The 26,680-nt window shown below is 38.9% G+C and overlaps 1 protein-coding gene across 4 annotated transcripts in view; it reads left to right on the plus strand.

Annotated features, from left to right (window-relative positions):
• Nucleotides 1-26,588, plus strand: part of AFAP1 (actin filament associated protein 1) — a 65,751-nt gene extending 39,163 nt beyond the window's left edge. The window contains exons 8-18 of one of the 4 annotated variants that reach the window (XM_029961947.1): nucleotides 2,888-3,037; nucleotides 6,268-6,479; nucleotides 7,928-8,073; nucleotides 11,633-11,750; nucleotides 13,215-13,472; nucleotides 15,267-15,381; nucleotides 16,926-17,090; nucleotides 17,643-17,833; nucleotides 18,562-18,723; nucleotides 20,496-20,546; nucleotides 23,026-26,588. In XM_029961947.1, the coding sequence (XP_029817807.1) occupies nucleotides 2,888-3,037; nucleotides 6,268-6,479; nucleotides 7,928-8,073; nucleotides 11,633-11,750; nucleotides 13,215-13,472; nucleotides 15,267-15,381; nucleotides 16,926-17,090; nucleotides 17,643-17,833; nucleotides 18,562-18,723; nucleotides 20,496-20,546; nucleotides 23,026-23,052 (1,595 nt within the window). In that variant the 3' untranslated portion in view covers nucleotides 23,053-26,588. The remainder of the gene's footprint in view (nucleotides 1-2,887; nucleotides 3,038-6,267; nucleotides 6,480-7,927; nucleotides 8,074-11,632; nucleotides 11,751-13,214; nucleotides 13,473-15,266; nucleotides 15,382-16,925; nucleotides 17,091-17,642; nucleotides 17,834-18,561; nucleotides 18,724-20,495; nucleotides 20,547-23,025) is intronic. The other 3 variants (XM_029961950.1, XM_029961951.1, XM_029961953.1) reach the window with 3 other exon arrangements.
• The last annotated feature ends 92 nt before the right edge of the window (nucleotides 26,589-26,680 follow it).

Below are 26,680 nucleotides of genomic sequence, written 5' to 3' on the forward strand. Positions count from 1 at the left end.
AGGACCCAAGGGAATGGCCTGAAGTTGTGTCAGCAGAGATTTAGGTCGGATATTAGAAAAAGGTTCTTCACCCAGAGGGTGGGTGAGTGCTGGAACCGGCTCCCCAGGGAAGTGGTCACAGCACCAAGCCTGACAGAGTTCAAGGAGCATTTGTATGATACTCTGAGGCACATGGTGGGTTTCAATGATCCTTGTGGGTCCCATCCAACTTGGCATATTCTGTGATTCTGTGATCTGTTGAGATATATATATATGCATCTGTATGTATACACATATATTCTGTTTATATATGTGTGTGTATACACAGATACCTTTATATATAAACTATTATGTATGATTATTTATATTAACGTAATAAAAGGTATATGATAATGCAGTATCAGTGGGTTTGTGAGTACATATGTATATAATTTTGCATATGCTATTTAGGAGCCATGCATGTTCTGTAGTCCTTATAATCTAAGAAAGGCAAATCCCAAACCCAGAGGGAGTTCTGTCTGAGTTACATCTAATACACTCAATCCTCTCAACCTCTGTGCTCTCTTACCCATCCCCTTCCCTCCTCCTCAAAGCAGAAGAAATTTTCTGGCTTCATTAACTTGCCATATAACAATGGTATGGTTTAGATAAGACATTTTTCTACAGCTGTTAAATGAAGGGTAACGTGAGCTGCAGTGAGCACAATGTCAATACTGGCCTTGGTGCCAGCACTGTCTTGCCTTTTGACTCATTTCCTTTATCTTCTACCTGGATCATTTTACAGCGTTTCCTGGCTATACAGATCCCTGACATACCCATCAGTTTGGAACAACATCAGGTTTTGTGGTTTCTGAAAGTTGTGGTACATTTTTAGATTTCACCCTATAAAATCTTCTACTAAACTTTCATAAAACTCAATACCATTTTAATCTCTGAAACCTGCTGAGAAGCATCTGTGACCCAAAACCTGTACTGACCATGGTGTCTAGAAGTACCTGGTGTCTCAGATACCTTGTGGGAGGTATGATGGAGCATGTGTTGCTGGAAAAGCAACCCAGCTTAGAAGCCTCAAGGAAAGTCATTTAAAATACCAGCTGCTTTTGAAAATTGACCTTCAATATGTAGTAGTAAAGACAAGGGGCATTAGTGACTGCAGAAGGAATGAAGTGTACCTGGCATCATTGTCAGGGTCCTGGATGAAGTTATGCTAAAAACAATGGATAGGAAACATTTAAGGGAGTTCTTGGGAAGAGAGGCTTCAGAAAATAGTCATCTCCAGCTGGCACCCACCGCCAGCCTCTGCTCTGCTTTTTACCAGCTGTTCACTTTGCTGTGGGAAAGGAAATGAGAAGAAAGGGCTTTTGTGGGGGGAAAAAAAAATCACTGGCAACTGGGCAATCAGTATATTTTTTAAACTCGAAGAGATTAGGTCATGAAGTCCTTATTTCTGCTGCCTCTCAGTTCTGCAGGAGAGAAAAACAGCAATGTGGAGGGAAGACAAGACAGTAAAACAAACACTGAAATGGGCTTGTCCAACTGTATGTTCACGCTCATGGGAATGATTCCCTTAGGCTTCTCATTTCAGAGAAATGAGGTTTTCTCAGTCTCTGTCTTTTTTCTATGCTTTTCATCTCCTCCCCCTCAACAGCCACAGCCAGCTGTTGGCTGCTGATGTGTGGGGTGGAAACCTGTCTGCGGACAGGTGCTGTGCTCAGGTTGACTCCCCAACCAGGGTTCATGAGCACATGGGAAGGGTGGTCATCCTCCCTCCAACAAGGGAGATCATTCATACATTTTGTCCATTTTTCCCTCCATTTTTCCCCTTAGTTTTACGCGAGTCCATAACCACTGAATGTTCCCTGTTGCAGAAGGAATTGATATGTCAGGGACAAAATAGAGCAGCTCAGTCAGTAACTATTTTAAATGTCTTATTCATCAAAATTATGTCTCAGGGAAAGTTGATGAAAGTTTTTGCTACCTTGTCAGTTATCAGAGAGACTTTTGCTCTGTTGATGGAATCTAGTTTTAGGCCACTGAATGCAATTTCTGAAGTTTATTTTGTTTGTTCTGTTTTGCAAATAAAACGTCTGTTTTTTCTGAATCTGTTTGATCTTAGAAACATTTTTTAAGAAAACTTGATAGAATTTTAGTCAGGTAGGCACTTTTAAAAATTATATCTGTAGTCCTTGCCATATTACAATCATCAGCTCAAAATGCCTCAGTGCACAGAGTTGTAATACAACTAGTATTGTATGAAGGTAATGGAAGCATAGACTGGATGTTAGCAAAATACCTCTTTTCAGCAGAGCTTTTTCTTTCCAAGCCCTCATGATCACAGACAATGACAAATTCTAGCCATCCAATGCTTATATTGACCCCACTAATTTAATTGTTAGTAGTTCATTTATGAGTCTTTTTTAAAATGTCCATTATGATATCTTAACCTAATCATATATAGCAGGAGTATTTTTGCTAGGCAAGCATGTTCTGTCTTATTTTGTACTCTTAATTGTTGAGGTATTTTGAGGAAAATGTTTAGGAACAATGAACAAATGTATGACTGGATTTTTTGTGTTGTGTATATGAGCTAAGTTTATTTGCAGGTACCTCAGTCATACTAATAAATTAGATGATGACTGCTGTGGAAAGAGACTTGCAGCTTGATTAGATTAAATAAAACTAGAAGCTTGATTTTTGTTTTTATTATCCTTCAGAATGCCATGATTTTTACAACACAGAGGTTATTAGAGAGGGCATATAAAGTGTATTTCATTGCAGTCTTCAACCTTTGTACAAATGTTCATCTTGCACAGGATATTTTTGTCTGAACTTCTGTTTTTATTCAGGTTTTCTCTATTCATCAGTTAGGTTAAACACACTTTAATACAAACTTTTGCTTTCTTAATAGTGAAGAGGAAAAAAAGTTCAAAACCAGAAGCCAAGGGCACTGTGACTAAAGTAACGGGGAAAAAAATAACGAAGATCATTGGTTTAGGAAAGAAAAAGCCATCAACAGATGAACAGACCTCATCAGCTGAAGAAGATGTTCCAACATGTGGTAAGTGATTTTTCTCCTTGAGTCTTAAATGCACATTCCAGTAAAACTTTATGGAATTCTATCCTAGAAATTTCTCTAAAATTGCGTTTACTGCTATAATTCTTCCCCCAACATGCAGGAGGATGCGCCAGAACTGCAAGAAGAGTAATCAAGAGTTTGTGATTTAAAAAGAGACTAAAATAATTTGACTTTTTAAATAAAATGGCAGCACAGGCTCAGAAGGAATATCGTTGCTCTTTGCAGAAGTGAGGGGGAAGAGAAGTGTGGACAAAAAAACATAAAGAAACAAGAGCTGTTCTCAAGCAAATGGTTATAAAATGAATATAGGCTGAACTATGAAATAAATTTAGGCTAGGAATCAGAAGAAGGTTCTTGGAAAGTGATCAAGTCTTTTATAATGGATTGTGGTTAAGGTTTTATGGAATAGCAGGCAGCAGTCAACTACCCTCAACGAAAGTGATTTGAGTTTAATTATAGGTTCCTAAAGTGGTACATATTGGGCAAAATGAAGTAACAAATTTCTAGTAAGCTATTTTAACTCTTAATTTCGATCACTCCATGTGACAGCTGTGGTGCTTGGCAGCACCAAGGAAGTGTATAAAACGGCATGCAGAAAATACTTACATTTTATATTTTAGCTGTTAAGGTTTGCTCACAATTTAAGACTTTGTACAATGCTCTTAGCTGATGTCCTCACAGCTTTGCTATTTTAAAACACTGCAGTGTATTTACATTCTCCTGTTTGCCTTCTGGTGCTCAAATATTAAGTAACACTTCAATACATAAATAAGATTGAAGACACCCTTCACCCAATCCCTTCCAGAAAAAATTTTCTGTAGAAAGCTTTGAAGCAGTTGCACCAGATTCTGAGTTTGAATTTCCCTTTTACCCTTTAATTGACCCAGAAAAACTTTGAGAAAACCCATGATTAGGCAGCAGTTGGCAGAACTCATCAGAGCATGAAGTGTGATAGATGCTTGTCCAAGGTGGTAGAAGCAGATCCATGGACCACCAGAGAGAACGTTCATAGATCACAAGTGGCTTTCAAGCCACACTTAGGGAATCATTTACATAAGCAAACTTTGATTAAATAAGTGTGTGTATATGTGTCTATACATCAGCTAAGTACAGATGTGATTTATCAACCAAAAGAACAGCTGGGAAAAGCTGTGTCCAGCCAGATGCATTGTCCGAAGCATCTGGCTTCCATAAAAGCTCAGACTTCCGGGCTCTCATACTCCGCTGATTATTCTGTATTATGTGAGATGTTAACCACAGCTGTACAATCTAATTCCTCGTATTTCTATCATTATTTCAGATATGGGCATAAATACAGCCATTACTATTTGCCTGCATTTGGCTCTACTCAACACCACTTGCAGATTTTATAGGAAAATATATAAATGTCTAGGCTTTGGTCATTGCAGGAAGCCTTTGCAGAAGGAGTTTCTCACCACGAGAAATTTGGCTCAATTCAGTGCCCTCTGGGAGAGTGCTCCATAGTTGGAGGTTTTTACACTTTCGAAGGCTCTACCTCCCATGAACAAAGGGAAAATCAGCAGGGCTGCAGGGGACACTCAGCTAGAGTGGAAACTAAAACCCACTGCACTTGGAGTCACGGCAAAGCTCTTCATCACTGGTCCTAGCCTGCCTGGATGAAGCGGAAGTACTAATGCCCCAACTGGGAATACGCTCAAGGCATTTTGGTCATTTCAACTGTTGAAGGTTGAAGTAGAGATATGTGGGAGGGAAAATGTAGGATCCCACATGGTTCAGCCGAAGTAGTAAATTTTGGAAGAGCTTTTCTGAGAGGTGCATTGGAAGCAGAGGGGAAAAACTGTCTGAAAAAAAGGACTCTCACTCCAAAACAAGCCATCTGGCTTGCACGTGAAGGGTTTTTCATTTCTAGGGATTGTAATATAATGCACAGTGATACAGGGTTTTGTTACAGGAGGAGGGAGAAGAGCTGAAGAGTGTGATCATCACAAGGAGCCAAACCAGAGGATTGTGCACATCCTCATTTTTTTATAGCGCCTTCCAAGATGTGCACAATTCTGATCTGCTATATCCTGTTGGATCGCATTTGGACGTTGGAACCATGATGTTGGAAGGAAAACCCAGAAAAATTAATAATAAGTCATAGTTTTAATGAAAACCAAAGAGAGAGCTCTCCAACAGGATTAAATGAAAATCAGATCTGAGGTAGAAGACAATTTTTTAACCTCACTTCTGGCTTTTGGAAGATATCATTTTTTTTCCTCCTCATAACCTGTTTGAAAGCAGCAACATTCTGAATTCATGTACTGTTTGTAATGTGGAAGCAAAAGTAAAAGGTGTTTTTTTTTCATTCCCAAACTATAATAAGGCAGGAAAAATGGGCATTGCTTTGATTGTAAGGTTTGAGTCTGGAATGATTGTTGTTATTAGACAGAGAAGGAAAACCACAAAACACTGCCTGTTTAATTGATGTTATATGCCTAGACACTGTATCAATGTAAAATATGGTAAGAAAAGTTGTAAGGGCACTCAATCATCCCTGGGGAAAAAAAATCTTTTTTTAAACTTTTTTTTTTAAGATAAGCTAAAATTCATGCATATTTATTTTTTGAATTTTAAACCATTATGAATTTTATTTTTATTCACATAGATAACGATCTCTTAAATGTTGGTTATAAGTGTTGCAAACCCGATGTGTATTCTTCTTTCTAAATGAATTTAGAACATACAGCATCAACACTAGCAAGTCTTTAAAAAAACTGCTTTTGGATGTTACAGAAGGTAGCTCGTTACCTAATTATATAATAGGAGCTGTAATTTTCCCAGAAAATTTTGGTCAGCTGTAGTTATCAAAGCCATTACCCACAGAGAGGGTGTATGAGCACATCGGCTGTGTATGTAACTTTTTATCACTGTCCCTTTCCCATTCTTACCAAAGTCTTGGGGATTGGTGTGTTCCTGCTCATCCAGCTGACTGACACAGAACAGCCATTTGCACATGAGCAGGATCACATATTTATATGCTCTTTTCTAGGTTATTGGCACAGTGATAGTTTTCATTAAAGAAGTGGGGAATGGTCATTTACTTGTCTTCCTAAAACCCATCTGGACTTTCTATTAGAGGAGGAACAAGTTATTTAAGGGCTAGCATTACACTGAAAATAAGTTTCTTTTTTTTATTTCTTTTCAAAAAATGTCAGAAGTAAAATATCTCACATTTCATTTTATTGCAGGATATCTCAATGTGCTCTCTAACAACCGTTGGCGTGAGCGCTGGTGCAGAGTGAAAGACAATAAACTGATTTTCCACAAGGACAGGACAGATCTGAAGACACACATTGTTTCCATCCCTCTCCGTGGCTGCGAAGTCATCCTGGGACTGGATTCCAAGCATCCCCTGACCTTCCGCCTGCTCCGAAATGGGCAGGAGGTTGCTGTGCTTGAGGTGCAGTGCTTGCTAATGGCTGTGACTTCTAGGAACACCCACAAGCTAAATTAGAGAAGCGCTTTCATACAACCTGTCCATTCAAAAAAAAAATATCTTTGAAGTAATATTATTGCAGAGCTGAATAAGAAATACTGGAAGGAGAAGAGAAATACTAAGTGTTGTAGACAAAAAAAAATGACTGAGATTTAATCTAGTTCAGAAATCTTCTCAGTAAGATGCTTTTCTCTACACTGACCTTCCCTTGACCTGGTACTAAAATATCCCTGCTCCTTCTCTAGGCACACTTCTACATCAGGGATATATAATTACTTTGAGTAAATAACTTAGCAATAATTAAATAATGGATCACTGTTGATGGGAGCTCTAGAGCTCTTAACTTTTATTTGTCTCCTACTTATGTGAACTCCTTTTGCTCTGTCTGTGTCTGTATTAAGGTAATTGTGCAGTAAGAAAATACAGTGTGCCAGCAGCCTGGTGTGTCTATTGACACACCACATGTGTACACACTGGCATGCTCCTCCTTGCACTTTTGTCTGTTTTAGGTGAGTCAGGATTTCTCTAGGGGCTTTATTCATCATATTTTAAAACCTGAAATGAGAAGCTACAGGAGGAGACAACCTTGTTCAGTGGCAGGACGGGCACTTTGACCACTTTATGTTTCCAACTACAGGTCATATTAGTCTCCTATCCTTGCAAACAGGCCTGTTACCTGAGAGCAATTCAGAGAAGTTGAAAAACTAGAAAACAGCTCAAGGAACTGTGAAAGACAATGAAATATTTACAAATAAGAAAAACCCTAAAAAACTCACAGTTTCCTTTCCTCTCTACTTTTATCCATTATTTACTTTGCTACTGTTTAACTTTTGAATTGGTGATTTGAAACAAAACATGAAAAATTTAAAATTATTTTAGTAGTATTATGTTTTTACTTGCACCATCAGGAAAATGAATGACATCATCTAGACAAATTTAGTGAAATTTTCCAAAAAGTACCATTAAAATTTCACTATTTCATTCCCTACTCCCTCTTGTTTCTACTTAGCAGTAACACTTTCTTCTCAGGAGTCATACTATCTAAAATCCCTCCGTCTAACATCAGAAAATAATTCTGTTAAAGCTTTAAATATTCTGAAGTCTAAAGTAAGCATTACTTGAATCTAAATCCACTAGCCTTAAATGATTATTTTTTCTTTTTTTTTGTGGATTGCCCACTTTGTATTACATCATAACTGATGAGCACACAGCTTACTCAAAGTGCACTCCTTCTAGCAAAGCAGATTTAATAAGAAATCCGGGGGTTTTTAGGAGTTCAGCAGAGTGAAACCAGAGCCTCTCATACAATGTGGTAGCAATTTGTCAACCAAGAAGAATGCGCTGTTTTGCAATAATCCTTAGCTCAGTGGCAGAGCAAAAACCTGACCTATGTTCTTGCCCTCTCCTCACAGGCATCCTCCTCCGAAGACATGGGCAGATGGATAGGAATTTTACTGGCAGAAACAGGGTCCTCAACAGACCCTGGAGCTCTGCACTATGACTACATCGACGTGGAAATGACGGCAAGCGTCATCCAGGCTGCAAAACAGACCTTCTGGTGAGAGGCATTCAGCTTCCTGGTGTTTCCAGTACTCTGAGAATTTATATCCATATCTTAACTCCACTGCCAACACAGCTTATCAAAATCTACCTCCCTCTTTGCCAGATACTGAACTCCTGAAGTGTTTCAACACTGCAGCATGTTAGATGTGTTTATGATTATTGTTTTGGCATCCTGCTAAATTCTGTAAAAGATGCAAGGCACTATGCAACTTTACTCAAATCTTTACTAATTTTTTCAGTAAGTCCCCTTATCAAATGCTGTATTTTAATCTTTTATTTTGCCTAAAAACAGAACTATCACTGGAAGAGAACAAATATTCTGAAATATCCAGCTATGTAATTCACATTTACTGGCTGTATCTGCTCTACATATAGCCAAATATACAGGATATTATTGGCCCATATATGTAACACACCAAGAATGTATGGCAAATTTAAGTCTTGGATATTCACATTCTCAGTGTTTCCTTCTCAAGTTCTTTCTGAATAATTAAAAACTTCATCAAGCTCATCCCAGTCCAATTAATTTCTGGGGTTTAATTTAGGAGGTGGAAATTGGGAAAGTGTCTAGGGCTTAGCATGGAAACTGTTTAAATTGCAAATCAGTCTGGTGAATTCCCCATTACTGATCCTGTGCTAAGAAGGGTAATGCATACTTAGCATATATAGTGATTTACACGTTTGAATCATTTTAGGCATTACAGCAGTCTTTGGTGGGAAAAGACTTCTATTTTTCCTAGGCTAGATGAGGTAATTTAAAAAGGGGAGTTAAGAAATGGTTGGGACAGGTGGGATGCCCTGCTGCAGATGTTCCCTGTAGTTTGCCGTGGTCAGAAAGAGGGGGGTCTGAGAAGACAGCTGGCTAAGGCATCATCCCTCATCCCACTGCAAAATGAGACTCCGCACACACATTTGGAATTTGTGTGATTTAATACATTAGAGAATCACACCCCATCTGCCCATCGTGACTTCCAACAGACAGAAAATGAAAAAGAAAAAAAAAAGACAAAAGTTTTGAAGTTGTGCAAAAGAAGATCCTCCTACCACTAGCGATGTGCCAAGAGAAGTTTAATAAGAGAAAATGCACAACTTCAATCAGAATGTCTTCTGATAGAAATTAAAGTGACTCAGTGTTACCACAAGCCCAGTTTTGTGAAAACGAGATAATTTTGATAGAATTAAAATGCACCTAGCATACAGATTTATGTTAATATTTTTTTAGAAGTTAATAGGGCTCAAAAAGTTTATCCTGTGTTGACATGTGTTTTTGCTTCAGTCAGCATCCAGCAATAACCACATTTAAGAGAAATAGAATGGTAACCTCTTCCCCTGAATACTTCACGGCTTTCCTTTTCTGCACAAATGTGATACTAATTGGAGCCAAGTGAAAAAACATATGCAACTAGACCACATGTTAGAAAGGAATGTCAAACAACTTGCAAAACAGCAGAATTCCCCTATTAAGAATTAGTTAAAATTCATTGTGTATCTTTAAGAGCCTGCAAGGGTTTGCTGATAAGCAACTAGAGTAGCTGTCTGCTGATTTTGAGCTACTCTTAGAAAATGAGGAGAAATTACAATGATACTTAAATGTTAATAAAATACTCATTTGCCCTTTATAGAATGAATATCAGTATTCCAAATTAAATGCAGTTATCATTAAAGCTTTGATTATCACTCAGTCCCTTTGGTTATTCATTTCCTGAGACTGATGCTTTGTAAAAAACTATCAGCTCTTCCTTAATAGCCCCATCAATTTCCTTTGTCTAAATCAATAGGTATTCAGGAAAAGCTGAAAAAACAGTTCTTCCAAGCAAGTTTTCTCCATTTTCCATCTAGCAGTTTCAGAATACAATTAAGTTACATGGATGCATCTGAAAACAGGATTAATGAGGCTTAGTAAAATAATGCTTATGAAGTTTTTGTAGATCCTTAGATAAATCTTAGCTTCCTTTGTCAGTGGAAATAGTTACTACAGGTGCATCAGATGTCATTAATGAATATCCCAGTTTTCAGATATGGTTATTATGTATCACTCTCATTGAAGCCACTTAACTAGAAAGAAATACAATAATGACTCCAAATGCAATTCTTCAGACCAACCAAAAACACTTGAATAATGTTCTTCACTGAGAACAGTAAACAAATGTAGCCCTTTAATAATGTCTAATAAAGTTTGAGATATGATAAAGTTAAAAACATTTTTATCATGGAATTTTCCTTGGGCTTTTTGTTGTTACTTTGTTTGAAGTAAGAGAAGTTCTTGTCTGAAGGTTGTTCCACCCCCACACTGCCCTGGAAGGTTCACACCAAGCTGGGCAGGTTTGTCCCTCCTGTGAGCCCAGGTCTCCCGCAGCTCAGGTGAGCCCCAGTTCTCCTTCTGAATGAGAAATTCAGTGGTCTCCATGTTATTCCAAAACCAAAAGAAAGCAACTGTTGAAACCACAGCATTCCTGAGCTCCTGCCAGTGCTACAGAAGACCCTCTCTGCATTAGTAGTGCTTTATCATATTTTATGAATGTCAGCAAAGAGTCTGAATAGTTCCATTGTTTGGGATGGAAAACTTTGTTTTCCCATTCGTGTACACCTGAGGCTCTAAGAATTATTTGAGATCTCACTCCATACCTCATTCAATTCTAGCAGTTGCTACAAAAGAAAACTCGCCCTTTGAGGTCATTATTGCTATTGGGCACAACTGTGCCATTTTCTGCATTGTTAGATCTTTGCAAACCCAGTGTAGTTCTTGATATCTTGCATGTGTTCCACAGAATTCCAGTAAAACAAGCAACATTGTTATTTGGGATGGGATAAGGGAATAAATTAAAATATATATAAAAATATATGGAGATAAATAGACAGACAGATAGATAGATAGATAGATAGATAGATAGATAGATAGATAGATACCCCTTTTGAAGCTTCCAGAGGACTCAGATCCACCATGTGGAACAGAGCAAGAATGAGCATATAGAGTATTTCCATGCACAATTACCCAGGGAGAGTTGGGAAGCATAGTGGCATACCCAGCCAAAAGTTCTGATAAAGAAAAGAAAAATTCCCAGATTTTGAGGAAGTAATTGTTCAGGAGATTTCATTTGAATTCTATGGGGGTTTTTATCAATTTTTGTTGGATTTGATTCTTGATTCTTTCAGTTCCTAAGTTTGCAACCCCCTGAGCATGCATGCACCCAGAAACACCTGCTTCTCCCCAGTGCAGACAGCAAGGGAACATTTCTGGGACACTGGCAAGCTGATGTATAACATAGATCAGCAGGTTCCCATGTAAATATGCCACTGAGCAGTTACAGCTGTTGCCCTACTGGCCTTCACACAGTTGTATTCCCACTGTAAGAATGGAGTACAGGAACATATGTTGTAATATTGGCTGCTAGCAGCAACGTGTGAGTGGCAAAGGAATTAAAGCTGTCCTGCAGAAAGTGAGAAGCTATGTGCTTCCAGGCTACAGAATCAGACGTGGGGAATATACCACCGAATCATAATTTAGGCTTAGGTTTAAGGGCTGTTTTTTATTATTTTTATTTTGCTTTATTCAGTTTCATGAACAGGCGAGTTATATCTACAAATCCGTACCGGGGAAGCACTGCCAACGGCTACGCCTGTCCAAGTGGAATGGCACTTCATTACGATGATGTTCCCTGCATAAACGGATCGGTAAGAATTGAATTTGCACAGAACAAATGGTTTGCATGTGTCGAATGCATGGACATCTGAAAATTATATTATCTAGAAATGCTCACTGGGCAGTTTCCAAATGAACTCATGTTTTTTTGATTGGAGGTTGCAGGCTCCCCTCACACCTACAGAATAAAAGGGGCATGGGACATATTGTTTGCATTAACCTGCACGTGAGCCAACGTGCATTTAGAAAGCAGTTGCCTGTTGGCGATTCGTTGCCAAGTCCTTGAATGTAATACTCACTTGAGGGGGTACTTTTTAGATCACACTGGACCTGGCAAAATTTAGAAGTCGGTTACACCAGGCACTTTTTAATGTCTGTTGAAAAAACACCAAAACCCAAACACTTAGTCCCTGGGGCTGCATTCCAAATGACAGCAGGTACTGCTCATCCCAAAGGAGAGCCACAGTGGTCACTTCCATGTTCATAAATTGCAGAGCTGATTGTAGGCAGATGTGTAATAGGGTTTAAAATATAGTAGATGCTAACCCATGGCAATATGTGGTCCTCAGGAAGATTTACAGGGGAGCTACAGCCCATGTCAGCTCTTAATTTGGGCTGCTGCATAAAGCTCCCACTAAAGGCAAACTCAAGAGAAGTTAAGAGTTTCAAAGTGTGAAATGGACGGGACATCCAGTCCTCCAACATGTCTTAGTAATGTCAGAAAGAAACATAAAAAGCCCTTCTTGGGAACAATGCATGACCACATATGTGGTGAACAGTCTCTGTGTAGTTCTTGGATGTGCTCATGCCATAGTATGAGTAGTGTATTGCCACAGCCAGGATGGGCTAAGAAAGGATATTTGGCAACCAGATTGGTTTCTTTTAAGGTTAATTGAATGAATCACCAGAGTACTGTTGTTGAACTTCCCATTTTTCTGAAAATTAAAAAAAAAAAAGAGCTATTGTACTTCTTTTAGCTCAGAATAATAATTCTTCATCAAATAAAATGTGGTGCCAGTATACCAGCAGCTTTTATTCATGGGAGAGGCCTGAAGAAGGAAAAAAGAAAAAAAAAAACAACCCAGAAAAATACCCCTTAGGCCATATTACTTTTAACAACTCATATGTCAGATTAATCCACAGACTCATCTGTGTAGCCTGTGAGTATCCCCCCGTTAACACAGTCTGTTTGTGCCCCCTTGGTACTAGAGCTACCAGCTTAAGATGCAGTCCATGAAACAGCGAGGGTGATAGGTTTGCTCATACTGTGGAACATGCTTAGTGCTGAGGCTGTGAGCCACAGAATGCAATGCTTGCTTTCCACACTGTGTCCTCCCCTTCTTTCTAAATAGTTTGACTTAAGTTTGAAAAATAAGTGTGTGTTTGCTAAGCACCCAGGGCTTGCTGTGGTCAAAAGCATTACTAACGTTTTAATTTCACCTAGGGGGTTCTGCATGGTGTATTGTTCACTAACTGCCGAGGTGTATGTGTTGCAGTGGGAACCAGAAGATGGCTTTCCTTCTTCTCGTAGCAGGAACATTGGAGAAGAAATGCTTTATGATAACGCAGGCCTGTACGATAACTTGCCGTCTCCAAAAATCTTTGCGCGCTATCCACCAGCTGACAGGAAACCCAATAGGTTATCTACTGACAAACTCTCCTCTAACCATTACAAATACCCTGTCTCATCCAATCTGTCTTCTGCTCAGTCTGTCACTAATACCTCTGCTGTGGGGAGGGGATCTGGCTCGCAGGTACTGTACTGTTTAATACTTAACAATGCTTTTTATTTGTTGGCTGTTCTGTTTATCTGGTTGTTAATCTGAAGGGGGCTATTTCCATCCCTTAGTGTTAGCACTGAAGTGCTTGGAGTTTAGTTAGGAGCCCACTGATAATGAAACAGGTTTGCAAAGTTATAAATACTGATGTGGAGGTATTGGTACCTGAGAAAGGCTTTCCACACATGTTCTTGATGATTTACAGATTGTAAATAATAATTAAAAAAAAATTAGATGTGACCTTTCACACTTAACCTGAATGCGTGTCTAGCCACCTTCTGGCTCCTTAGGCAGTGATAACTTCAAAGAAAAAAAAAACCAGCTCAAAAGACAAGTGAAATATGACCTGAATGTGACAGTAAATTTGGCTCTTTAGAATTGTACTAATCTGTATATTGTATATACTGTGTTTATATATTTTGTGAATATATTTTGTGAATATACATAAATATCATAACGATGCTATATATTTACTAAATTATGTTGAATATAGTCATATATACAGTAGTTAATTTATTGGCTGCTATTTTCTTCTCCTGAAAAAAAAATAAGCCTGTGTCTCTACTGCTTTCTGAGGGTGGCTTCAGACTTCCGTACCTCAGCTGGAATGTGAAGCTATAGAGCAGATGAAGTCCTTTGTGCTCAGCCTTGTAGCAGATGGGCAGACCCCAGCAGGGGGGCAGAGCAAGCCTTGCCTACAGCCATGGCAGGGACCTTCTCAGAGCCCATAACCTGTCTCCAAAAGCTGGTCATTGGCATAAACCTGTGAATGTATCACAGTGATGGGTGATTTTCAGTCTAATCTGACATGGAACAGTTAGTGTTTCCCTTGTATAAAGTACTGGTCATGCTGCATGTTAACTCACTTAACCCTTACAGAAACTTCATATTGGAATATTAGAATTCAGTGAAGTTGCAGAATTGGAGGTGCACATGAGGAATAAATGACTGCAGCAGCAAACTTCTTAGTGCCCTTCCAGTTCCATCCTCACAAACCTTTGGAAGCAGGAAAACAGAGCATGGCACAAGCCAAGCCTTGCGCTTGGCTGGGGCATCCTGCATGGGAACACTATAATTAGTCAGGACAGTGTTGATCTTCCCAGGGTTCAGTTCATTGCAGCAAGCCCTCTAAATGGAAATCCCTTGAACATGAAATGTTCTGTTCCTGGTAGTCTTGTGAGCCTGTCTGGCCATTATGAGAGGGTTTTTTAAGTAAGAAAAGCTTTTAATTAGTAGCTAGAGGTTGTTTAAGGGGAAATTGATATGTTAATTCCTAACATTTAAAAATATGTAAAAATTATATTGTTTAAAAAAAAATAAACCTGTGCACCACAAGGATGGCAAGATCATGTAGTAAATAAGAAACAGTGTTGAGGTTTTGTGTGGCAAACCCTGGTGTGTTTTTCTGTATGAAATTAACTCTGACAAACTTGTGTTTCAAGAATCTTTGCTGTAAATTTTTTTTTTTCTGCTTTGCAATGGCTTTTTTAATACCGTAAATGCCAGAGTTTTGGAGACATTGATGCCACCAGAGATGGGGAGTTCATCCCTTGTTGTAACCTGTGATTGCTGGCGTGGCTCCTGCTGAGCAGGCAGCTCTCAGAGATGTCATCTCTGGAGGAAGTGCCGTCTCCAGCTCAATCAATGCACTGCATTAAGGCTCTCCAAGCAAGCGGCTTTCTGTCAAGCTCTGCCCTTGATGAAAGGGTGACTATATTGCCAGTGGCACAGGAATAGCTGGAGCCTATTTGTACTTTTGTTTTCAAACAGTTTAAAGGCAAGAAGCCTCCTGTGACTACTAATGGCATCGCCGGAAAAGGGAGAACTTTAAATAGCCAGCCGAAGAAATCCGAAACAGCGTCATGTGTGAAGCGCACTGCGTCTAGTAAGTACCTCTCCTCACTGCTGCCTCATTTGTCTCATGAGTCTCACTTGAGTCATGAGGACACCCAAAATAGCTGTTGTCTTAGCAAACAAGATAAAGAACCACTGTGGTTCTTCTGTATCTGAGAGGGCGGGGAGGAGATGCCCACCAAGACTTTGAATAGGAGATATTGTGTGCATTGGTGACTCAGTACTCCAGACACACCACAAGATAAAAGGGTGTCATGTGGAGAGTGACAAATATGAAACGTGGACCCGTGGCTGCAAAGTCATGAGGACAGCAGGTAAAAAAAAAGGGATAATGATTCTTCATTTAGGGCAGAGAGGAATTCTGTATTCCTGTGGGAAAAGGAGGATGAAAAGCTAGGATAGACATCAGAACATTATGTTGCTCAGAAGTGGACTTACTCTTATCACTATCAAAAAAAGAAAAAGGTATAACAAAAGAAGGAACACAACCACACAGATCAAAAGCTACCTCAGAGAGAGGAAATTTCAAGTGGTGAGTGGCACATTCAGAAAAAGTTTTCCTGGGCAGGTAGATTGTCTAGGAAATTCCTAACAGGGATTACAAGAGAAAAGACAAAAAGGAGCTATAATAATATTTTTAAAATATGGAGTCCAAAGCATGACTTTTTCTAGGGAACAAATAAATGTTTTTTTTTAATCTCATGCTAAAACTTAAAACATCTTAAAACTTATTAAACTTTTAAGGAGTCATGGATTTAGTGTCAACAAATTTATGTTAGACTTTAGACTTCAGTAAGTAGCTTTCTAACCATGGAGGTCAGTTGGTACAGAAATACGTAGTTGTAGAAGTAAAGGCATCTCAGTTACTAAAGACTGACTAAAACTGGTTTAACAACTATTTGTCAGGAATGATTTAATGTTGTAGATTTTGCCTTCAGATGCACAGACAGACAAAGTGATCTCTTAGCTGACCTATTTTCTTTGAGTCTGCAACTGGAGCAGAGATATAGAGGAGGATGTGATGTTAATTACCCCACAGATACATGTGAGCCATGAAATGAAAGCATTTGTATGGAAAACTAAAAAAGAAAAAGAAAGCTCTCCAGAATCAAAGAAGTGTGAACATCTTTCTATTCTTTTATGTCTGGTGAGAAAAAATGTGCTTTCAGCACTTGAAGTAGGGATGAAAACCAGGCAAAAGGGCAAACAGGTAGTTTTTCCTCTCACCCCTCCTAACTAAAAATGAAGGATTCATAGCTAAAGAGGAGCCTCCTTTTCATCCTTTGAACCATACAGAAAGGCAAGGCCATTTTTCAAAACCAATGCACTGTAAGCTAATTGGTAAATCTCGTATTCCTCAGGTAAATGTAGAGGACAAACTCTCTATCCCATATCGTTGCTGTAGCTGTGCTGCAGAACTTGGCAGGAATCATGGACCTCAAGAAAGACCCAGGGGAAGAGGAATGACAAACCAGTTTCTCAAACCACTACATGCTTCATGTGATACTCAGTCTCGGGGAATGCTTCAGAGATTTGCTGTTAGTTTAAACCCTAATTATCTTCAATCTCATGCAGATGCAGAGCAGTACAAATATGGCAAGAATCGTGTGGAGGCAGATGCAAAGAGGTTACAAAGCAAAGAGGAGGAGCTGCTAAAGAGGAAGGAAGCTCTCCGGAATAGGCTGGCCCAGCTCCGAAAAGAGAGAAAAGATCTACGTGCTGCCATTGAAGTCAATGCTGGTATGAGGTGCTTTTTTGTGCTGAATTCTCACCTGAGTAGGCTAAATTATCCAAATAGCTTTGTATTCTGTGCTGAAGACCTGCCATCCTACATGAGGTTTAGTTTTGATGTTAAGCAATACTCTTTAAGGTTTATATTTGCTTTCTATATAGGTAGAAAATGTAAAAAATAAAAATATATGTGTATATTTATTTTGTATATGTGTGTGTATATGTATACCTACCTATCAAATGGTACGGATGGGGAGTTCAGACAAGCAGAACACGGGAATAATTTTATTGTGACTGGCTAATTATATTTTCATGATACAGAAAAGTAGCAAAACAAATACTGATTTGAAACTAGACTAAAAGTATAGGAAAGGCACCTGAAAGAAGGCATTTATGTTGCTAAACCTTTTACGTGAAAAGTGTTGTAGGTAAAGTACATAGTTTTATTGTGACAACACTGATATGTGGAGACATCGTTCCTTACTTTTTAGAAAGAAAGTAATTTCTGTAAGTGTAAATTTAAGCTTCTTATTGAAATAATAAAATTGCTGTGGATGACAGGCAGGAAGACCCAAGTGATTCTTGAAGACAAGTTAAAGAAGTTGGAAGAGGAGTGTAAGCAGAAGGAGGCTGAGCGTGTAAACCTGGAGCTAGAACTGACTGAGGTGAAGGAGAGCCTAAAGAAAGCCTTGGCTGGTGGCATCACACTGGGCTTAGCTATTGAGCCAAAATCAGGAACATCAAGCCCACAGGTATGCAAACACATTAAATATGAAAATCCCACAATCATGGGCTGGGAGTGCTCTGCCTTCTCAGTTCCAGCAGAAATGAGTGGGAACTGAGTTTTTTAGTGGTTTTTTAAGCCCAAGAAATAAGAGCAGAATTAAATGGCTTTCTGTATTAGTTACATTTTCTACGGCAACAGGGAGCAGGTAGACATGGGAATCACAGGCAGTATGTGTTAGGATAATGTGCAAAAGCTGATGCCTTGATGCTCTCAGTGGTTGTAAAAGTGGAGGAACTGAGACATTGCTCCATCCCAGGGAGATTTAAATGCACAAAGTCATCGTGCAGTGATGGAGACCTACTTGTGCTGGTCTCCTGTCAGTCGCTGCCACCCTTTGTAAGGGCTGCATTTCACATGTTCACAATGGAGTTCGGCAATCCCAGCTTGTTCTATAGATCTGTGTCCAAAGCAGCCATCAGAAGGATCAGAGAGGGATGAGTCAATTCCTCTGGATGACCCATAGTTGTTTAATGAAAGAAAAGAAACTTCAGTTTTCATCACAGAACACACACACACACACACACACACACATATTGTTTTGTTTCTTTTTTTCTAATCTCTTTTCATTTACCCATCATTATTGTGAATATGTTTTCTTTAAAAAAAAGATCTGCAGTTCTAAATCTAGATAGAAAATGTTGCCCATGTGACTATTTGGAGGAAACTCAATATAAGCTTTTCACTCTTCATTAGTCTCCAATTTTCAAGCACCGAACTTTGGAAAACTCTCCAATCTCCAGCTGTGATACCAGTGATACTGAGTGCTCAATACCTGTGAACAGTGCAGCAGCTCTGAAGCGACCTCCCTCATCAAACAATTCTCCGTGTCGAGGCCACGTCCTTCGGAAAGCAAAGGTGAGAAGGCTGATGTCTAATTTTCTTTTTCTGTGCTTTCTCATACCTTCTTTAAAAGTCTTATTTAGCCTTAAGAGAATGTCTAAATTATTGGTATTACTACATAAATACTGCTGATTTGGGGGAATCTTTTGCAGAAGAATTGGTAAGTAGTTTGGGAGACAGATTTGACTCAACTCTCATTACATGTTTTTCTCTGTTCCTTTATTGATTTTACATGCAAGGTTAAGTGGTCTGTGGTGTAGACAGTCTATCTGTCCACTAATCTGTATAGCAGAGAAGTGGTTAAAAGGGCTCTGTTATAGTAAGTGATTGGAAATAACACATGATTGGGTCTGATCTTTGCCAGACAGTGCAAGAACAGAATAGCTGTACATTATAATAATCAACAATGTGTTGTGCAAGTATCTACTCTTAATGTACATTTAAAGTAGAAGCGGAATTAATTTTAGTCTCACAAGTACCAGATTGAAATTTGCAGCTCTCTTGTATTCTTAGTTTTCTAACTTCTGTTTTTTAGTTGAAATGGGATTTGTATGACCATTCTTGTGGGCTAAATTTGCTAGCAGCATAAGCATGTGGGCAGCACATAACCAAAGGTGACAGTAATAGCGTTGGACCCAGGCTTTTGTTGATTTTTTCTAATTGTGATTAGAAAAAATGATAATCATAAACACTTGTCTTTCGTGCAGGCTATTTTTTTTTTCAAAACATTGATGTCTTCTGTATTTGGATTTCTTCAAGTAACTTTTGTTACATGTATTCATGGATTATATACATCTGTAGTGTCTGAGCATGCGCTGGGCACCTAAACGGAATAGATACTGAAAAATCAGCATCTCAACAAATTATTTTATTATTAAATTATTATAATAGAATTATTTCTCCTGCTACAGCTTATGAGAGAACTTTCTCACCTTCCTTCTACCACCTTCCATGGACATCAACTGCTTTGTTCTGCCAGTTAGCCTGATTCATTTAAATTCAACAAAGGATAATTATACTTGCTGCAATAGGTTTCAGTTCAGTTTTTAACTTTGAAGTTTTCTGCTTGTGTTTCAAACCTGAAGAAGGATTTATGTGCTCTAAAGCTTATCTGTATATTTCAATTATACCCTAATCTGTCTCATAAAGATATCATCTCTAACTGTACACTTGTTCTTAGATGTGGATGTTAGCGCAGCATTACTCAGGGAATGTGGTCTAGCAGAGCACAGTCCTCACAAACGGGAGCGTGGATTTGTGCTGGATGGGCACATTAAATCCAGCCATCTAATCGTTACAGCTGGAGGAATCAGAGCAGTATAAAAACCTAAACATTTCTGGTGTAAAGGATACCTTCCAGCTGTAGTACATTTTCTATGCTCAGCATATACCATACAGGAAAAACACTGCCGCATTGTTTCATGTCGCTGTACTTTGGATGGCACAACAAGCTGGTCAAGCTCTTTGGTAGAGGAATCTTGGATATAGAATTAGGATAATCAAAAAGGATATGGAGCAACTAAGCATATTTCCCATGCTGGGAAAAACAACTCAAAGTATCCAATTCAGCTTTGACAGCTTTTTCCTAAAAACTCAGGCACTGAATATTAAGAGTGAAATTTTGCTGAATTAGATAGTGCAACTCAAGCTGTACTCAGCCCATTGGCAGGAGCTGCAGCCAAAGCCTGCTATCAGGTATGGATCTGCAGCACGCCCCACTTTCAGGGGTGGCAGCTGTACATGTGCGGGGGTGGAATTTGGCTTTCAATTCTTTTGGCCTTTTGCAGTTACGAGTGAGCCCAGGCCTTATAGATGTGGCTAAGGGAAGGGCGTCACACGTGAGTATCCCAGAGCAGAACTTGGCTCTCCACGCATGGATGTCAGTGCAGTATGTGGGAGCGAAACGGATTTCACATCTGTGCTTGCGCTTGCATCTTCAGCCCCGGCACATCTCCCGGTGTTATGAGGGAGTTGTATAAGCGTTCAAAATGTCAGATTATGGGGGGTTTTCTTCCCCTGGTATGTATTTGAATGCACTGAATGCCTCCCTTCCTGCCCCTTCCTTGCACGGAGGATGCTGAGCCTGTCACCAGCCACCCTTGTGTCACTGCTATTGCTCACGAACCAGCAGCACCCTGTGTCTCCCTGCTGGGACAGCAGGTTTGGGAGCTGTGTCACCAAAAGCTTTCTCCTCTCAGATGCACTGACATGAGAAGAAAATACAGAGAGAAGCAGTAAGACAGATCTAGTGTTAAATCTAAGAACTGACAGGAATTTGGGCATCGACTGTTTAGGACATACAGTATACTTGTGCACATATACGCATACCTATATTTGGATTTTTTAACTTTTCTGTTTGTAAGTATCCTTACATTTTTTTTAGAACGTAATTATGCATATTTGTAAGAAGCCAGAAGGCATTTTAATTGCAATTTTGTTAATCTGTACTTGGCTGGAAGTGGAGACTGTATTAAAATATGGAAAACAATATTCTGCATTAGCATTCCTAGAGAAGTAAAATGATCCAAATATCCTTGTGTACAAGAAAAACAGTTATTTAAACATTTCACATATCAATTTAATTTCTAAAACTAAACTGTTATGTAAAACAAGAAAACCGAATTTATTATTTCTGTTTTGTTTTCAAAACTGGTGGGCTGGTGAATGTCAGCAGCTTACTTTTGTTTGTGTTCAGGGACTGGAGAAGAAAAGGAGCTCTCCCAGTTTCCCAGCTCCCAGTCAGGGTGTCAGTGTTGACCTAAACATTCTTTCATTGGTGTGAATCTGCTGGACCAATGGAAACAAAGAAGAAGTTCCTTTTGCACCTGCAAAAGACACTTCTGTTTTCAAGGCTTAATATATATTTAATAGGCTTTTCAAAGTAATCTTGTTTTTATCAACACTGTGTTTTAAATTTAGATTTACCATAATTTGAAAAAGTAAAACTGAATATTTAAAATATATTGTCTTTTAATAAAAGCAGCATTTAAATGAAGGAAAGAAACCCCACAAGTTTGGAAACAAAAGAAGTTATTCTCTACCTGCTTCAAACTCACAATTTTTTTTTTCCTTCATATTGCTAAAGCAACCACCAACTGTGATCTTTTTTGTTGTTTTACAACAGTTGAAGAGGTGTCATGGTCATGCAGCTGTTTAGCCAAACTAATGCTCTTATTGCTTTCAGCAGCAGAAACAGCAATCTACATGCATAAGTAATGGTTTTCAGCCAGAGCTCTTGAATGTTGTGGAATGAGTGTTAAATTCAGGAATTCAGGTTGGGAGCCAAGTCAGCAGGCTGCCTGCAGAGTGTCTCTGCAGAGTAGATGGGTTGGGGAGGAATCTGCAGTCCCCTGGGCCTTCCTGGTGAGGAGCAGCTGGACGGTTGGTTGATCCATGGGGATTGCTTGAGCCAGAGGCACCTCCTGCAGATCTTCATTAGTTCCTGATGGCTGTGAGAGTGTGATTCAGGGAGTAGGTACAGTGTGGATGTCCTAAGCTGAGCCCATCCCTCTTCAGCTCTTCTGCTCCCAAGTACTGTTAGGAAATACTGAGGTGTCACTGGATAGCCACAAGTTTTATTTAACTGGGTGTTTAGCTATAACCACTTATGTGGCAGAATAAATGGCAGTACCTTGCTCTGAGACATATAAATGAAAGCTTTATAGTTTACATGTTTTGCTGTGGTTGGTAGGTGTCCTTGTTCCCAGCTAACAGGTAGAGAAACTGAGGTACAGATAGGCAAAATGATTTCTTCAACTTGCCAAGCAATAGCTCAATTTGGATTATGTATAAGGGAAACAAATGCAATGCAGGCTGACTTGTTTTTCTTTACCCTGCCTGTTGGTCTCTGCCTCAGTAAGTAGCTCTTTTTAGCCATGGAAATATGTGTCTGCCATGAATTTCATAATAAAAAAATTGAAGAGCAGTAAAGCAGTCACTTGGTATCAGCTCTGAGAGATATTGAGGGCTTCCTGCTGTCTCATGCAAATGAGTTAGAGAGCCCTGCTTGCTTAAATCAGCCTCTCCCTTAGCTGAGTGCTTTACACCAACTGTGGGGTGCAAATTGCTCCAGAAGTACCCCTTGCAGAAAACAAACATGGCTAAAGTTGCTGTATATAGTTGCGGAGGGGTGGAAGCTGTGCACAGACACTATCAGGACATGCTTCTTAGCATTCCCTAATTTGCGGGCTGGATCCAGCATAGTTAATGGAAAAACTGTCATTGACCTCAACTGTGGCTTAGCAGATCCAATGACATCAGTGAAATATCCTGATTTCTTTAACATTTTCTGTATCTTTTTTTTCCCCCTCTTTCCAGGAATGGGAGATGAAAAATGGAACATAAACGTAGCAAAACCACTCACTTTCCATAAAGGCCTTACCTATTACAGACCAAGACATAGGCTGCAAAAGACTCATCTGAAAGGTCATTTCAAGCGATACAACATAGCAAGTTTTATAATTCTGTTAAGTTAATGGTAGCTTGGCGCTAATTCGCCTGTATTCCCTCTACTGTATTGCTGTGTAACTACGTGTGCCCCTTTTTATTAGCTGTAACTCCTTATTTCCAACTTCACTGGTAAAGAAAATGAAAACCAAAAAAAACCCAAACCAACCATAGTAATTAAAAAGTCACAGTTGAAAGTTTACTTTGCTGAAACAGCACAGACCAGCAGTGTTAATTCTATCACATCAGACCACCTGAACGAAGATGGTGCCTAAAGACCAGCGTGAAATCGTTAACTCTTACAGGTTAAAACTGACTTCTGAGGTCTGACACGGAGTAAGCTCTTACTCACTAGCAGTCGCTTTGCTGTTCACGTGGCAAAAGAAAACTGAAGAAATGCAATCACAGCAGCAGCGAGGCTTGCTCGGCTGAGAACGCGGGAGCGCTGCAGTGCCACCATCCTCCGCGCCGGTGCAAGACCGCGGGATGACACGACTCAGCTGTGAGGCATTTTTGGGATACTTTTTAGACAGATGATTTTGTCATTGGGAGATAAAACGCTGCCAAACTTGGGAAGAAAAATGCTTTTTTGTACGTTCTTTTTATTAATGTTTTGAAGCACCAGTCGTTTTCAAAGGTCACGTTCTTGAACTATGACTCGTTCTTGATTTTTTTAAAAGGCAAACAGGTATTTTTAGATACTGCTTCTTTTCTATGCTTTTTGAAAAAGAAAAAAATAATTGAAAATAATTCTCAACAGATAATGGCAACTCAGAATAACTTATGCAGTCAGTCTTGTTTTGTTTTTTATAATATAGTATTGTTAAACTTGAGTTATAGAACACTGCTGTACTTAGTTTCCTTCGTCTTTTCAGACCTCAGCTATTATTTTTGAGGAAGATGGACTGAAAAGGTGATAATTTTCAGACTCTTTTATAAACAATTTTACAAAGAATTGGGGATTTTCTCAGACATGAATCCATTTCTGTTTACTAGGAAACAGCATCTTGCATTTTAGTCTGTAAAATTATAAAAATCTGGTTTTCTTTGTCTCCATCCATGTCACTCCTGAGAAATTATATGCAGTAAATTGCCAGCTGAAGTCCTTCAAAATCTCAAGTTTGGTTTTAAAAAATCAGGAGAAGGGAAATTGTATAATAAGATGGCCTGTTTTAAGTTTTTCTCTGTGTTTTTTTTAAGCCTTTGGAGAGTCTTCAGTCTTACTCTCAAGATTTTTTTCCTCCTCAACTGAGGATTAGAAAATTACTTTAATTAAAAAAATTAAAATACTACTCATATTTTGAGATAATCACAGATATTAGGGCTGGAGTGTTGATAGTTAGTTAAGACTGCAATTAAAATCACAGAAGTTGGCAAGACAGCAGTTATCAAGGATCACATCCCTTTATGGCCACACCTATAGATTATCTCTTACCTTTAGGAAAGGGTGTGTGCAACTCATGAAGCATACACTGGGATTCTCAGCTGAGCTGGATGCCAGAGAACTTCCTGCAGGAGTTGGTGGGATTTGAAGACACAAAGCTTTCAAAAAGACCTGATAGCAGACAGGAGATAGGGCTGTGTCCTGCTCCCAAATGCAATTAGTGACAGGGATCCCACTGACTTTAGCAGCATAGAAATGGGGCCCAGCATGAAAAAAGGCTTTTTGCCTCTTGGGACTATGCTTTGTACAAAGTGCTGCAGGAATGCAGATACAGTAGGAAAGCAAATGTCAGGTTTTCACTGAAAACACAACTTATTACTATTTTAGGTCATCTACTTACTAACTCTATAAGTAGAGGGCACATTCTATGCTGTATGACTATGGACTAAACAGCATCAAATTCCCACAAATAATAGCAGAAACAATTTGAAGCAAAAGTAAGTTCATTTAGGCTTTTTATTTCAAATTAAGTTATTTATTTGTATATTGCAATAAATATTTAATTTATATCTGTACATATTTATAATGCAAATTAGGCTTCTAGTCAACGTTTGCAATGATGTAACAGTTGCCATTAAGAAGTGGTCCCGCATCAAGTAATGCAGAGTAGTCAAAAGCCAAATCACTTTGTCTTGTTTACCCAAAATTGGTATTTTATTTTCCATCCCCTATATCCCATGGGGAAAAAAAAAAATAATTCCTTGGCAAGGACAAGGAATCTATGCCTGAGATAAACGTGTGCACATTTCTGCCCAAGCAGACAGAATGGTGTGGTGCTGGGGCTGTGCACACAACCCCAGCCCTGGTGGTGCAGCCTTCAGCTCTGCCAGAGGTGCAGGTTACCCTCAGCACCCATAGCACCCTCGGCACCAACAAGGCCTGCTGCAGCAGGGGCTGACAGCAAAATTAAGCATCTTTCGCTCTTCCTCCAGCAAAGGCTCCATAAAGCCACCACTGCCCCCAGCCTGGCACATGCTGTAATTGTATGTCTCTGTTGTATAAGTGCATTGGTACCACTGCAATTTGCATTAGTGTATTCTATATAATGGCCAAGGTTTTGAAAGGAGGAAAGCCAAAAACCTTGGGAAATAACCAAGGTCTATAGACCACGTTCGGTGCTGTGAAATGTACTCTGTTGTCTTGAATAGTACTATTGCTGCACAATTTTTTTATAAAGAGCAACAGGGCTTGTATTTTCACCGTTTTTAGATTTCAGGATCACCAGGCAAACTCAGCCATAGAGCAGCATGACTTTTGTTTTAAAGGAAAACTCTCATGTTTTGAACCATTTCTATGTCTTTTAAGAAAACGTTACACTCGTGCTTCCTCACCAAACACCTGTTACTGTACCAGGTGCTTTTAATTATTTTTTTAATGGGTAATTCTTTTTTTAATAATTAAAAAAAAAACATCATAACTTCGGGGGATCAAAGGTGTTTTTTTTAATGAGATGATTGTGGCAATTTGGTTTTTCAAATGGAGAATATTAATTTAGTATCAAGTTTTGTTAGACACTTTCAAATTAATTGGCCCAGGGTGTATGTTGTAAGATAATGTTCTCATATGAAGAATGTAATTATTTCCTTCTTGTATTTTTTAAAAAACAAAATCATATTTAAAAAAAATCTCTGTGAAAAAAGCATGAACGAAACATGAAAAAAAAGGTTTTGTTTTATTTTTGTTATTGGATATGTTGGCAGTGCCCATTATAATTGACTGTAAATATAGTCTTTCTACTGTATTTCTCAATGTATTTAAGTTTTTTGACACACATTCATGGAAACTTCTGTTAAAAAAAAAACAAAAACACAAAAACAAAAGTCCCAAAATAGACCCACCTTCAAATGTGTGTCTTAGTAGCTTCAGTTAACTTTATGCCTTTCTAGTTTATTCTTCAGAAAATTCTTGCAAAGTGTGAAAAAAGACTGGCACCTGGTAGGTGCGACAGATCCAAGACCATTATTAATAAAGTTACCTGTCAAGAAAAGAAGGGTTTGCGTTGTTGTTTCTTGGTATTTGTCTATATGAGAAGTTGGTGGCACCTTAGCAGGTCTCCCACAAGTGTCAGCCTCAGCTGAGTCC

The sequence above is a fragment of the Manacus vitellinus genome, unplaced genomic scaffold (genome assembly GCF_001715985.3).
Source record: "Manacus vitellinus isolate BGI_N305 unplaced genomic scaffold, ASM171598v3 scaffold_0_pilon, whole genome shotgun sequence".
In the NCBI taxonomy this organism is placed as follows: Eukaryota; Metazoa; Chordata; class Aves; order Passeriformes; family Pipridae; genus Manacus; species Manacus vitellinus.